The following is a 14,267-nucleotide window of genomic DNA, read 5'->3' on the forward strand; positions in this document are numbered from 1 at the left end:
TAAAATGGCATCCAAATTCATATATAATTGCCTTTGCAATGGTCAATAAAGGGGAAAATGGGATGATTAATTGGAGTAGTACAATGATTTAGAGCAATGGAATAACTATCATTGTTTTATAATATTGCTTAGGCTATTGAGTTTCCTTTATAAAGATTTATAGCATTTCATCTCAATGACTCAATCTAAAAAAGTGCAAAAATTAATAATTTTGGAGGTGAGATACAAAAATTAGCAAAGAATATTCATGGGATTTATCTTTAAATTTTGAAGAACATTCATACAAATAAGAAATTATGTAGAAGTACAAGGATAAAACTGCAAAATCAACATAAAAAGAAGATTAAGTAATTTACAATTTAGACAAACAAAAGTAAACAACCTGGAAAGACCAAAGTACTAAAATTAGTGGTAATTGGGACATTTCAGACACTAAAAATGGCAATCACATCGTTCACCACCACTCTTTCTATTCTCCCTCCTCCCTCCAACTGTTTGGTCTGCTAGTCATTTTAGGAGCCAAGTCCGGGGATCAGAGGAAACTTGTTTTTGTTCCATCTCCAAACAAACCAAAAAGAACAAAAATTTTCCCAGGAACAAAAAGAAAAAAAGCCATTCATTATTCCTGCCTTCTCATTTTTTTGCTTTCCTCATCAATCTAACAACTTCCATTTCTTTGTAAATTTTTGTTTTTTTTTCAAAATTTTAAAAATACCCATTTCTTAAAACCAACTTAGAACACAAAAAGCTTAAACTTTCATAAAAAAAAAAAAAGAGAAAAGATTGATTTTTTATGTGTTGGTTTTTGGTTGTTTAGATGATTCCATTTCCCTCCAATTCTTCTCTCTTCAGGGTCAGTTTCAGAAATGCTTTTTTTCTTTATTTTTTTGGTCTTCTTGAAAGCCCCACATTGATGCAAGAGAAAGAGACAAAGAGAGATGGATAGAGACATTTTTTGATCTTTGGATTATTGGTTAAAGAAAGGAAAAGGAAAAAGGAATGAAGAGTTTGAACGAAGATATAGTTTTTATTTGTTTATACATAGAATGAGCAAATGAGCAAAAAGCTTGGCTTTAGAAAGGCCCTGGAAACTAAAGTAAAGAAATCACAACTAGCTGCAAAGAAGAAGGCAATCAGCATATTTACAGCAATGTCTGTAGCTCATGTTGATGATGAAGAGCCTGGCCCTGGTGAAGTTCGCCATGTTGAAAAAGTCCTTCCAAGAGGTGACTTTTATACAGGCCAATGGTGTGATAATTTGCCTCATGGCAATGGAAAGTATTTATGGACTGATGGTTGTATGTACGTTGGTGAATGGTTTAAAGGAATGACCATGGGAAAAGGCAAGTTTTGTTGGCCTTCAGGTGCTACCTATGAAGGTGAATTCAAGAGTGGTTTTATGGATGGTAAAGGGACTTATACAGGTTTTTCAGGAGATACATATAAAGGTTCTTGGGTTATGAACCTTAAACATGGACAAGGGACTAAGAGTTATGCCAATGGGGATTACTATGAAGGCGAATGGCGCCGCGGATTCCAGGACGGACATGGGAGGTACCAATGGAAGAATGGGAACCATTATATTGGTCAATGGAGGAACGGGTTGATGAATGGCAATGGAACAATGATTTGGAGCAATGGGAATAGGTATGATGGTTTTTGGGAGGATGGTTTTCCTAAAGGGAATGGGAATTTTAGATGGGCAGATGGGAGTTTTTATGTCGGTGTTTGGAGTAAGGATGGCAAGGACCAGAATGGAACTTATTATCCTTCTGGTTCTGCAACCGGGAATCTAGATTGGGATCCTCAACAGGTGTTTTTGGAGGACTTGAAAGATTGCAAGATATGTCCTGGTGAGAAGGTGTCAATTTTACCATCACAAAAGATGCCACATTGGCCTGGAACGGGCAAAGGGAATGAGGGGAGACACAGGAGAATGTCTGATGGGAAGTTAAATAGTTGTAGTTGGGGTTCTGATATGAATGATGTTTCTGCTGCTACTGAAGGGGATTCCAGGGATGGTGATGAAGGAGTTGGGAATCTTGAAGATTCAGTTACAAGAGCGAGTTGGCCACAGTTTAAGATGCCAATGAAGAGGCAGGGGCAGACGATATCGAAAGGCCACAAAAATTATGAGCTCATGCTCAATTTGCAACTGGGTATCAGGTAATGTTTTCTTACCTGTATTTTCCTCTGGTTATTAGTTTGAATGTTGTTTTTCTAGGTATTGAAGTTATAGACTATGCTCAGCTAAAGAGAATTGAATTATCTTAAACTTGAATGTAAATATTATTTGTTTACTTGCATTGCTTTCTAGATTATGTTTATCAATCTTTAGCTTATATGAAGGAGGAATGGGAGTTTCTGTTGTTTATGTGCCATTTATTTTTTGTTTACTTTTAAAGTTTTTCCCTTCCCCGTCTGTTTTTTGTATCAATCTAATATAGTCTTTGTTCTTATTTACTTTTTCATTTCATTTCCTTTAGAGGGTCATTGCTCACAGTTTAGTTTGTTTCGCATATTTCTTGATCTCCAACTCATTTCAGTTTAGAGATATAATGATTAGTGTTCTAATCATGCATGTATTGGTCCTCTGGTGACATTGTAGACACTCTGTTGGAAGACCTGGTCCTGCTATATCCCTTGATCTGAAGTCTTCAGCTTTTGATCCTAAGGAAAAAGTATGGACCAAATTTCCACCCGAAGGATCCAAGCACACTCCACCTCATCAATCTTGTGAATTCAAGTGGAAGGATTACTGTCCACTTGTATTCAGGTTAGAGACTGGATTATCTACTTGTTCATGACAGATAATCCTTCTTTGCAGAACTTAATCATGCTACTATGGTATGACAATATAATGCACTTATGATAACAGTTGTATGCAAATGGAAACATACTAAACAATTCACTTGTTCAATTCATTACATGATAATAATACCAGAACCATATGATATGAATCCGATACCATTGATAGGCAGGGTTACAAGTCGTTCCTGACATGTCATCATTTTTACATTTTCAGGACCCTTAGGAAGTTGTTCAATGTGGATGCAGCTGATTACATGATTTCAATATGTGGGAATGATGCCCTTCGGGAACTATCATCCCCTGGAAAAAGTGGAAGCTTTTTTTACTTGACCAATGATGACAGGTACATGATAAAGACAGTGAGGAAGGCGGAAGTGAAAGTAAGTGTTATAGTTGTTTCTATTGCATTTTGCAGTTGAATTCAGAAATTATAAGCTAGCTTTGCATCCAGCTGCAATTTCTTGTAGGGTTTGTATTACAAACACAACTTTTATTTATCATAAGGGTATGCGCTGTACATCCTGAAAATATTCCTAGGTGACAATGATCGGTCCGTGCAGTTCACTTGTTCATGAATTTTCAAGTTTTCAAACAATGTCTGTATTACTTATAAAGTGCACAAATCACTCTTGATGACTAAATAATCATGTCATAATTTTTTTGCTTCTGAAAACACATGCATTGCTTTACCTGGCTTTAAAAATGTACTAATCCAAATGGAGACACTGTTGCAGGTGCTTATAAGGATGCTTCCAGCCTACTATAATCATGTTCGGTCCTTTGAGAACACTCTAGTCACCAAATTTTATGGTCTTCATTGTGTGAAACTAACTGGGACAGCGCAGAAAAAGGTAATTTCACTGTTACACAATTTCAACTTCAAACATAAATATTCTTCAAAGTCATAAATTTCAGAAACCAATCTCATACTTTCTTCATTCGATATGGATGAGTCAGGTGCGATTTGTTATAATGGGCAATCTGTTCTGTACTGACTATACCATTCATAGGCGCTTTGACTTGAAAGGTTCTTCCCACGGTCGCATAACTGCTAAACCTGAATCAGAAATTGATCCAACGACAACCCTCAAAGACCTTGATCTCAATTATATATTTAGATTGCAAAAAATGTGGTTCCAAGAGTTTTGCAGGTGATTATCTTTTCTAATAACTTCTTTCTTTTTAAGGTATCATCATTCTCTGCAACAGTCCATTTATATATATGGTTTTTTTGGAATTATAAGCATGTAACTTTTGAGTTTTCTGTTTTAATCTAAGTTGCCCTTCATTCAGGCAAGTTGACCGTGATTGTGACTTTCTTGAACATGAGAGAATTATGGACTACAGTCTGCTGATTGGTTTTCACTTTCGAGAAGCTTCCACACATCTTACTTCAGGAGTTCTCACACCTACTGGTTATTTCTGATAATCTCTGGAATTAAAATTTTTCATGACCTTGAAATAGTGGTTGCTTAGCTGATTAAGAATTGTTTTGGACTTATCTTGCAGGAAATGGAGATTGTGAAAATGAAGGAGCTCCTCGGCTGTCTCAAGCTGGAAAGGATCAGCTTCTTATCGATCCCTCTCGGTAAAATGAATATTTTCAAGTTTAGATACTCATTTATATATTTTCAGTGTACTTCAGAGCTTGAAATTGTAGCTAAGTAGGCATTACTGCTGTCTCCCCGCTTTTATCATAACACTGAAATAATTAGTTTCTTCAGCTGTCAGAATCTAAACTGATTAGTATATGAATCTCACTAGGATGTGTGCTTCTGTGTGTTAGTGTTTTTCCTTTTCTTTTGTTCAACAAAAAAAGGAAAAAGAGATCCAATTCGATTGGCATGGCCATGAGAATTAATCGATCTAAAAAGGTTATATGATGTCTATATGAGGTGATAGAAATTAGTTCTACTGATGATCTTTCAATTTGACAATGCAGGTGGTCTTCCATTAGATTAGGTATAAACATGCCTGCTCGGGCTGAAAAGATGGTGAGAAAAAGTGATTGTGAAACTCAGCTGGTTGGAGAACCAACTGGTGTATTATATGATGTCATCCTCTTCTTTGGTATAATAGACATTCTACAAGACTATGATATTAGCAAGAAGCTTGAGCATGCATATAAATCAATGCAGTATGATCCAACTTCAATTTCTGCTGTTGATCCAAAGCAATATTCAAAACGCTTTCGGGATTTTATTTACAAAATTTTTGTAGAGGACACTTGAAAGTTACATTTCGAACAGATCTTCAACTTGGAACCAGTGTCCATGTACATTCGATCATTTTTTGGAGATGTGAGTGCTTAAAAGCTAAAGGTTATCATTTTGGTCATTGACATGGCCATGGACGATGATTTATGGCAGCACTGGACACACATTTGTAATTCAGGGTTAGTTTCTCACCCTCTTCATCTCCTATCAATTTGCAGATATATGATATGCTACAGTCGAGATGTAGGTTAACATTGTAACCAAAGTTACTAAAGCTTGCTTCAATTGTAAATGAATTCGCCAAATGGTGAAACATACATCCGATGAATGTATTACATCGGAATTGATTCTTTTTGTACCTATAATTTTTGCCCCGTAGGAGAGGAGTCTCTGGATTCAGCTTGAAATAATAATGTACAGAAAGTTATTGGAAGGAAACTAACTTTTAGTTGCTTACATTGAAGATGAAAATTTTTTATTCTATTCTTTGTATCTGGTGTTTGTATGACATCTGAAGTTGATCTATCATATCTACACTCAAACTACAAGCCATTCTCTTTGTATGAGAGCATCTGCCTGAGAACAGGTCAGTTATGAACTGGGATGACACTTAGAAGACCAATAATTGCAGATAAAAATGTTTTCTTCAATAAAAATAGTCTCATTCTCATATAATTGTACACTGTAAGTATAACCAAGGTCTAAAGCTTAAAGAGTAAAGGGCAGCAGCGGATTTAAGACTTTTTTTTTTCTTTTATGGAGTTGTCCACTTATATTATATAAAAAATTGTACGATATATCAATTTTCTTGATAAAAAAAGTGTTGGAAAAAATTTTCTTTCACATTTTTTTTGTTTTGCAATCTTTGGTGTGTCCATGAACACTTTCTACGTGTAAATCCTCCTCTACTAAGGGTTGCAACTTCCAGCCAGCCAAGCAACAGACAACTAAAATATGGGATGATCTGAAGCATACCAAGAATTCACAATATCCCATTGTGAGCTTTGGGATACGAGGGTCTGCTATTGCCAACGCAGTGGGAAAAGATCATTATACAAACAATTCCCTATATTTAAGGGTACAACATACTAGCTGGACATAGTTTATTGCTCCCTGCCTACTTTGTATGTTTGGTACATAAGTGCTTCCTGCCCACTGTCAGCCTGTCAGGCTAAGGAATTTTCCCCTGCAGCTGAGCTTAACTGTTAGCAAAATCTAATTGTTGTACAGTTCTCTTACTTTTTTTAGAAGTTTTTGTTGAGGAAATTAATGCATCAACCTACCATTCTCTTTATTCCAAAGCTAACCATCAATCGCCCTCCAGGGCCAATCAACTCTAAATCTACCTTTGCATTTGCAGCAGGGAAGAAGAACAAACAAGCACATCATGTTAGGGAGTTTCCAGTACACATATGGCCTACATCAGTTATGTTAGTACATCAAAGTCTATCCCATTTACAGCAATGCCAAAAAATTGTCTGTTCTAGAGGCAGCAACCAATTCAAAGGCCATTGTCTTTGATAAGGGACCATTTAACAAAATCAGTGCAATTTGACAGATTTAATGAGCTTGATGGGTGCCAAAAGTCCCCAAGTCAAGGAGGTTGGGCTGTCAAGCCAGTCCTGTTCATGGCTGCCATTTATGACTTTCCCTATGGACTTGAGTCATTATTGTGGAAAATCATAGGCATTGACATCTGATCTACAATAGAATTTGATAATGCGCCAATTTTGTCACTAAATCAGAATAAGTCATTGCCATTTGATTTACACATAAGATCCAATTATTCATAATAAGGGAGGGTGTGGACTTGGGGCTGGGCTTCTGGAGCCCATCTGTAGGTAGGACCAAAATGCAGTTTCTAATAATGGACTAATTATATTTGTTATCGTAGAAGGATTATTGTGAAAGGTTTTGAGAACAAAATAATTAGGCCAAAGGCAACGGAAATTTTCGTTAATTGAAAAATGGATACAAGAAACTGATCTAGCTCAAGCAATTCTCTCATTTTAGTTGCAAGAGATTGTCCCCACCGTCCATAGCCTTCAGCATTGCAATTTTGGGTTGGCTGTGGAATGATAAATGAAAAGGTTAAATGGTTACTGATACTTGGAAATAAGTTCTGCAGATAATCAAATACATTAATGTTATTGAAAATAATGACTCAAATTTTATAAGAGAATTTTTTTGGATTGATCAGATATTGTTTGATGGATAAAAATACTTGTAAAATGAGAATTTTAAGAGAAAGGATTCTTAATAGGTAAGTTTGACTTACAGGAGAAGAATTATAAAAAGAAAGTAATTCTTAATAGGCAAGTTTGTATGGTTATAAATAGGTAAAATCTCTATAAAGTTAGACATGAAAAAATGATATAAGAGAGTTATAGGATTTTGTGGGATAAATATCCCATAGGAATATTGAGGCTTTATATCTTATGGGTGTATATGTTTGTTTGTGAGTAGACTAGAGGAGACCGAGAGGGTCTACATAGGCATAATATATGGGTGCATATGGATATGTGTTTGGTTGTGTTGAAAGGATGCACATGGGATGTATTTGTTTGGGTTGAAAATACTCCATAGAACTAGAAGAGATTGAGAAGGTTTATGGATAAGTGTTTGATTTGATGTATGTTTGTAATTTTTTACAACTAATAAATCTTATTTCTCATCCATGAACATAGGTCAGTTGGACCAAACCACGTTAAATTACTATTTCTTGTGTGATTCATTGATTGTTTGATTATGCTTTTGCTGGTGTGATTGGATTGGAGCTTTTTAACCCAATAAGTGGTATTAGGCTGTGGTGATTTTCTAGCAAGTTGTATCAGAGCTGTGGTGATCCTTAACAAGTGGTATCAGAGTCAAAGGCTCAAGATATGGCAAAAGCTGAAGGTTCAAGATGTTGAAAGAGCTGAAGGTTCAAGATGTGGGAAGAGCATGATTCAAGCTATGGGAAGAGGCAAGTCCAAATGAGCTCGATTCAAGAGAAAAATTCGAGTTCAAGTTTTGAGGATTAAGGATCGGTTTACGTGATACGTGAAGGCACACAAGAGAAGATGATTATTAGACTTTTATTGTAGGTGGAGTCAAGTTTGTCTAGCATAAAAATAGATGATTTGATGAAATTTGAGTCAAGGTGGAGATTGTTGAGAATAATGACTCAAATCTCATAAGAGATTTTTTTGGGATTGGTCAGATATTGCTTGATGGATAAGAAAACTTACAAAATAAGAATTTTAAGAGAAAAAAGATTCTTAATAGGTAAGTTTGACTTGCAGGAGAATAATTCTAAGAGGAAAGAAATTCTTAATAGGCAAGTTTGTATGGTTATAAATAGGTGAAGTCTCTACAGGATTAGGCATAAGAAAAAAATATAAGAGAGTTGTAGGGTTTTGTGGGATAGATACCCCATAGGAGTATTGTAGCTTTATATCTTATGAATGTGTATGTTTGTTTATGAGTGAAATAAAAAAGACTAAGAGGGTCCACATAGGCATAATGTATGGGTGTATATGGGTATGTTTTTGGTTATGTTGAAAGGATGCACATGGGATGTGTTTGTTTGAGTTGAAAATACTCCATAGAACTAGAGGAGATTGATAAGGTCTATGGGTATTAGTTATGAGTGTTTGATTTGATTTGATGTTTATTTGTAATTTTTTACAACTAGTGGATCTTATTTCTCATCCGTAGATGTAAGTCAATTTGACTGAACCACGTTAAATTACTGTCTCTTGTGTGATTGTTTGATTATTCTTCCACTGGTGTGATTGGATTGGAGCTTTTTAGTCCAACAAGTGGTATCAAAACTGTTGTGATTTTCTAACAAGTGGTATCAGAGCTGTGGTATCTCCAACAAATGTTACTGTTATTGTGTGTCATGCTTAAAATTATCAGATGTATATTTTAGTTTCAACGGCAAGGGTTTCATCTGTTTTTTTGAAGTGTTTTCTTCACTTATTCAATAATTGCAGCACTTCTAGCACAAGAAATCTGCCTACAACATTGGTACAGAATAAGAAACCAGCTCAGGTTGTACACTTCTTAAAATGTTCTCATTGCATACAGGATTGGAATTAACCTTCCAATGCCTTAAAGACCCTTATACTAACTAATATTTTGTTCAAATATACGTTTCAAAATGGGAGAAAATGAACTTTCAAAGTTATGTTCTGTATAGATTGACGGCTTAGTTTTTTATATAAAGACTCATCGATAGTTGCAGAGGGCAGGAAGCAACTGAAACCGGCTTCAAGAACAGCAAAATGCAATTTGCAGTGCTTGTGACTAGGAAAAATAAGTTGATAAACGATCGTTTGCGATCGATGGTCTATAGAGAAGAGAACGGCATCCAACTTCTTCACAGGGTTGAACAGGAATGCATATGCTTTGTAGTCTGATATATGTGCATTCAACCAAAAACTGGAACGGTTGAATCCTGTTCATCACCTGGCATACATACACAATCTTGTGAAAAGTTATGAAAGAATCTCGTAAAATAGAAAGTGACAGGCAAACAATGAATGATTTCAAAGTACATGAAACAGTGAAAAGAAATAAAAAATTCAATATGAAAGTGCATATAAGGACTATAGAAAAGAAAATAATATAAGATGATGAAACTCAAACTGTTGTATTCCAAGATCATCACTAAGAAGAAAATAATTTTATTTTAATGGCTCAAAGATTAATATGCTCGTGCTGAGATATACTTGATTATATCTTAGCATCAACACCAGAGACCAGAAAAATAACTCAAAATTGAATAAACATGTTGCCAAGGTTTTCACAAAAAAGGAGATTATGTAGTTGCAACTATGACAAATATCTTTTTTGGCAGCCAATCTCAAGTGTCTTCATGATTGAAGTAGAGGACTTCAACTAGCCATTATAGAGGAAGAGAATTTGTATCCAGAACCCAGAAAGCAAGCGATATGTGAGGCCTTTTGCCTATCATCATGGTGAGATTCAATCAACAAAGACTAACAAACATCAGTAGCATTTATTTGCTAAGACTTGCATTCTTAAGTTTTTTACAACTTTGATAAAGTGATTATGCAATCATTTACAGTATTTCTGCCTCTCTTACTATTATATTGGATCATAGAACAATCATATTTTTTGGAAAGTAGAACGAAAGAAAGTGGTGAAGCATTTCACACTGATCCTTCTTTTTTTGGTACAGAGGAGGCTCCATCCTAGGGATACAGAAGAGTTGCAAGTGCAGGAATTTTAATACAAAAAAAAAAAAAAAGTAGTGATACTTACTCTTAGTGGGACTGTGAGACAGAAAAAGAAAAAGGAATCAATTTTCATCGGAGTCAGAGGGACAATGAAAAACAAGTAATTGTCACAAGCATCCTGAATAGTTCTCATTTGAAGCATTTTATCCCTCATACCGGGAAATCATATTAACAGACTCAAGATGGAATCGGGAAAATCAGTTAAAGAAGAGATATACTGCATTTTTTGCTACATCAACTGTTCAATCATCATTGCAAGCAAACCAGAAACAGGGCAATGATACCAAGCAAAAGACAGATTGCATCAATGCATAGCAGAAGTACATCAGACAGTGGACTTTTCACATACATGCTAATAATTCCAAACATAATAGATGTGCATGTGTTGGTTCAAGACGGAAAGATTATACAAACTTTATTGAGGAAATTCGAACATGAAGTGGATGAAATTTCATGTAATGATGTTGGGATCCTATGCTGCCATTGGGACCCAAAAGAAATTTTAAGGACTATTAACAGCAGAGGCAAGAACACAATGATAGCGACAATTTATGTGATTAATGTGGCTATAGTAGAAATGTGTCAAGCACTAAAGTGAATGTAGATCATGGCACATTCTATCTTTTCTTCTGTACCAAAGATGGATAGCGACATTGGAACAAGAACCTCAGCTTGCTCCTGACGCTTCACACTGATGCTCTCTTTGAATTCGAGTAAAAAATAGGCAAAAAGCGTGTTTTATGTTTGGTGCGATCACATCAATTGGACGGGAAACCAATCGACACTGATACATGAATTGTCAGATTTAAAATATCTTACTTCAAGCAAGCACATAACACGAATTGTCAGATGTGATATCTTACTTAAAGCAAGCACATAAGTCTAATATTTTACTTCAAGCAAGCACATAAACTATCACATTTAGATATTCAACCAGTATTTCGTCCTGAAAGCAAAAATATTTCATGTAGAGTGCGAAAGCTTGTACCTTAAAAACTGACCCTCAGTCACCACAGGCAGCAAAGGTGTTTGGTGGATCAACAATTGGAGAAGAAGAATCCCTATCCCTATCCCTTCCACTGCTGCTGCTCTCGAAAAGCATTTTTGAAATGCAAGGAAATGCATTTTTCACATCAACTCCTTGATCATAGAGAAACCCCTTAAATACATGGCCACTGATATTCACAGTAGCCTGATAAGCAATCTCTGCTACACCATCACTAATGGTTGTTACTTGAATGCATCTGAAAACTGCTGGGGCTCGAACATGACCTGGTAATGATTCTTTAAATCTTGAATCTGGAAATTGGCAAGTTACCCAGTTTTTAATTACTTTCTAAAATCACACAACAATTTGAAGACAGGATCAGAAAACACTTAAAAAATGGAGAAAACAAACCCTGGTGATTAGTGCCAGCTTCAAAATTCAAGGACTTGGAAGCAGCATTAGAACTAGAAGTACCATTTGAAATAGAATTCAAAACCCTTGGCCTTTTACCACCACAAGAGGAGGAGCCTGAAGACCCTCCACCACCATCACCACCCCCAACACCACCTTCCTCATCACCAATAACCACCACCTTCCTGTCCCTTCTCTTAGCAGCGGGCACCCACGTGCTCTTCACGTGAGTAGCACAATCAAACCCTCTACTCTTACAGCAAGTCCTACATCTACTATATCCACACTCCTTCTTTGCTCTGTTCCCACAGTCTCTACACACCTTAAAACAACCATCATCATCATCTTCAACGCTATTCAAGACTCCATATTTCTTTTGACAAATTGGTGCTTCTTGGGTGGAGCCCCTTTTTAAAGTCCAAAGATTTGTGTCAGCCAAGTTGTAGTCTTGGTTCAAGGCTTGTTGTGGTGGTGGCGGCGGGGCAGGTTGTTGCTGGTTTTGTTGTGATGGTGGTGGAGCTATAACGAAGATGTTATGGAGGCCAAACATGTTGGTTGGGTTTTGATGGTGATCATGGGGTGGTGGTGGTGGCAATGGTCGAGCTGCTTGAGGTAGTGGTGGTGGCCATGTTTTAGTGGTGGTGTAGCTTGTTGGGGTGGCCACAATTGGAAACTTTTGGAGTGAAAATGCAATGAAAAATGCTATTTAAGGAAAGGGTAAAAGTAAAAAGTTTGTAAATAAAAATGAATGAATCAAAGATAACAACAGCAGTTTTTTGTTTTTATGTGAAAAAGCTGAAGCTATTGGTATCTGACAGTAAGTAAAGAAACAGTTAGAAATCTGTGAGAGAAAGAGAAGCTTCGCCGCTGCAAACTGTATTACTAATATCCAACTCCCATAGCTTATAGCTAGGCTTGCCAATAATTATGTGTTCTTTTAAGAATGGTTTTATTTTCTTCTTCTTCTTTTTATTTTTTTTTATTAATCCAAATAGATTTATATATTGCTAAGTGGAGTTTTATAAATCATGATGTTGATTTTGCCGATAATCATCAACGATGATTTTTTATTTTTTATTTTATTAATTTAACCCTTTAAAAAGTACACTAAATGTTTGATTAATTTTTTAATCATTAAAATAATTAAAATTCTAAATTTAGTTTAATTTATTTATGTAATTACAATTAAAAATAATATTTAATAAATTTAATATTTTTAAAAAACAAATAAATTTAAAATTAAAATTTTAGTATCTATTATTTCTTTCATTATTTTTTAAATTGTGATTTCTTTTAGGAAAAAAATTAAAATGAGAAAAATAATGAGATTTTAAATTGAAGAATTAATCAGAATTGACTTCAAACCTTAATTATTAAAAAAAAAAATATTGATTTCATTGAAAACGTTTTATGAAAAAGAGTTAATCAATGAAATGACGAGAGAGTTTGAAAAGCAGTAGCTAAGTCATAAATTTCCGTTGTTGGTATTAGAAATTTTTTTTTTTTTTTCGATGTAAATTATTTGAACGTTATTGATTTTGACAGATTTTAAGAAAAAAATTTTTGATTTTAATATTAAAAAATATGAAAATCAAAAATTTTTTTATAAAATTAAAATTTCATAACTTTTAATATCAAAAAATAAAAATAATTATAAAAAATAATTTTAAATATAAAAATAAAAATTTTAGATGTTTAAAAAGGGAAAAAAAAACATAATTTGGATACATTTAAAAAAAGAAGAAGATAGATTAAAAAAAATAAAACAGAGAGAATAATTTAATTTCTCTTAATTCATTAATCTTTATATGTATACATTTTTCAATTAAATCTAAAGCTAATATGACATAACAATGAATAAAGACCAAATATTTTAATTTTATTGGCATATCTTTTAATTGATGTAAAAATTTATGTATTTGTGACATATTTATTTTGTGTCAAATATAAAAATTATTAGATAATATTTTTTGTCAATAGATTGAGAAACATATTTTTTAATTTTTTAAATTTATACATATTTTATTAATTTTATATTATATCATATCATTATATTGTATTTAAAATTATTAAATTTAATTTTTAATAAAATTTTTATATATAATTTTTAATTTTATAAAATTAAATAATAACATTTTAATAACCAAATGTCATTAATCTCATCACTAGATTAATCAGAAATACCTTTCACTATTATAGCAAATAATAAAAATCTTATGATTCAAGAAAAAGTAAAAAAATTAAAAATTACTATCAAAGTAATCTTTTTGGCGATTGGCCTAGGAGGTTAGGTGAGGTCTATTAGAGACCCCAGTGTTGATAGGGTTGTGGCCACCCTAAGACCTTAGGGTCAAGGTTAGGGTCTAGACTTTTAATCTTATACCTAACTTCCTATATCCCTATAGACCCTAGGTTTAGACATTTTAGTGGACCAAGTTTTTCTTTCCTTTGATGTTGATTTGATAGTGGAAATCTTTTGAAATTTAATTCACACTCTTTCTTTTCTTTAATAATGCCTTAGCCCCACTTATTTTACTACTGTTAATTTATTTTTGTTTTATACTTTTTTTCATAGAAGTGATATAAAAGATT

At 34.1% G+C, this 14,267-nt stretch overlaps 2 protein-coding genes across 3 annotated transcripts; one reads left to right on the forward strand and one right to left on the reverse strand.

The window, feature by feature from the left end:
* The first annotated feature begins 592 nt into the window (after positions 1–592).
* LOC111309642 (phosphatidylinositol 4-phosphate 5-kinase 6-like) lies at positions 593–5,508 on the forward strand. Its single transcript, XM_022908640.2, has 8 exons — positions 593–2,166; positions 2,609–2,776; positions 3,026–3,191; positions 3,546–3,662; positions 3,769–3,962; positions 4,105–4,226; positions 4,321–4,399; positions 4,754–5,508. The coding sequence occupies exons 1-8, from the start codon at positions 1,055–1,057 to the stop codon at positions 5,040–5,042; spliced, it is 2,247 nt and encodes a 748-aa protein (XP_022764375.1). The 5' UTR covers positions 593–1,054; the 3' UTR covers positions 5,043–5,508.
* A 3,532-nt stretch (positions 5,509–9,040) lies between these two features.
* Positions 9,041–12,280, reverse strand: SRS6 (SHI-related sequence 6). 2 transcript variants are annotated; one of them, XM_022908642.2, is made up of 3 exons: positions 11,676–12,280; positions 11,265–11,575; positions 9,041–9,482 (listed from the first exon to the last, which is right to left on the reverse strand). In XM_022908642.2, exons 1-2 carry the CDS (start codon positions 12,223–12,225, stop codon positions 11,280–11,282), a joined length of 846 nt encoding a protein of 281 aa, XP_022764377.1. In that variant the 5' UTR covers positions 12,226–12,280; the 3' UTR covers positions 9,041–9,482; positions 11,265–11,279. The 2 variants fall into 2 exon arrangements, with proteins under 2 accessions (XP_022764377.1, XP_089604966.1); XM_089748840.1 differs by lacking the exon at positions 9,041–9,482 and adding an exon at positions 9,687–9,983.
* Between the last annotated feature and the right edge of the window lie 1,987 nt (positions 12,281–14,267).

The sequence above is a fragment of the Durio zibethinus genome, chromosome 19 (assembly GCF_047325235.1).
Source record: "Durio zibethinus cultivar Kanyao isolate XHJ-2024 chromosome 19, ASM4732523v1, whole genome shotgun sequence".
In the NCBI taxonomy this organism is placed as follows: domain Eukaryota; kingdom Viridiplantae; phylum Streptophyta; class Magnoliopsida; order Malvales; family Malvaceae; genus Durio; species Durio zibethinus.

Coding starts and splice junctions, on each gene's coding strand:
- LOC111309642 (XM_022908640.2), top strand. CDS start 1,055: ATGAGCAAAAAGCTTGGCTTTAGAAAGGCCCTGGAAACTAAAGTAAAG. Junction 3,192..3,545: donor TGAGGAAGGCGGAAGTGAAA/GTAAGTGTTATA, acceptor ACACTGTTGCAG/GTGCTTATAAGGATGCTTCC. Junction 4,400..4,753: donor CTTCTTATCGATCCCTCTCG/GTAAAATGAATA, acceptor TTGACAATGCAG/GTGGTCTTCCATTAGATTAG.
- SRS6 (XM_022908642.2), bottom strand. CDS start 12,225: ATGTTTGGCCTCCATAACATCTTCGTTATAGCTCCACCACCATCACAA. Junction 11,576..11,675: donor AGCTGGCACTAATCACCAGG/GTTTGTTTTCTC, acceptor GCCAATTTCCAG/ATTCAAGATTTAAAGAATCA.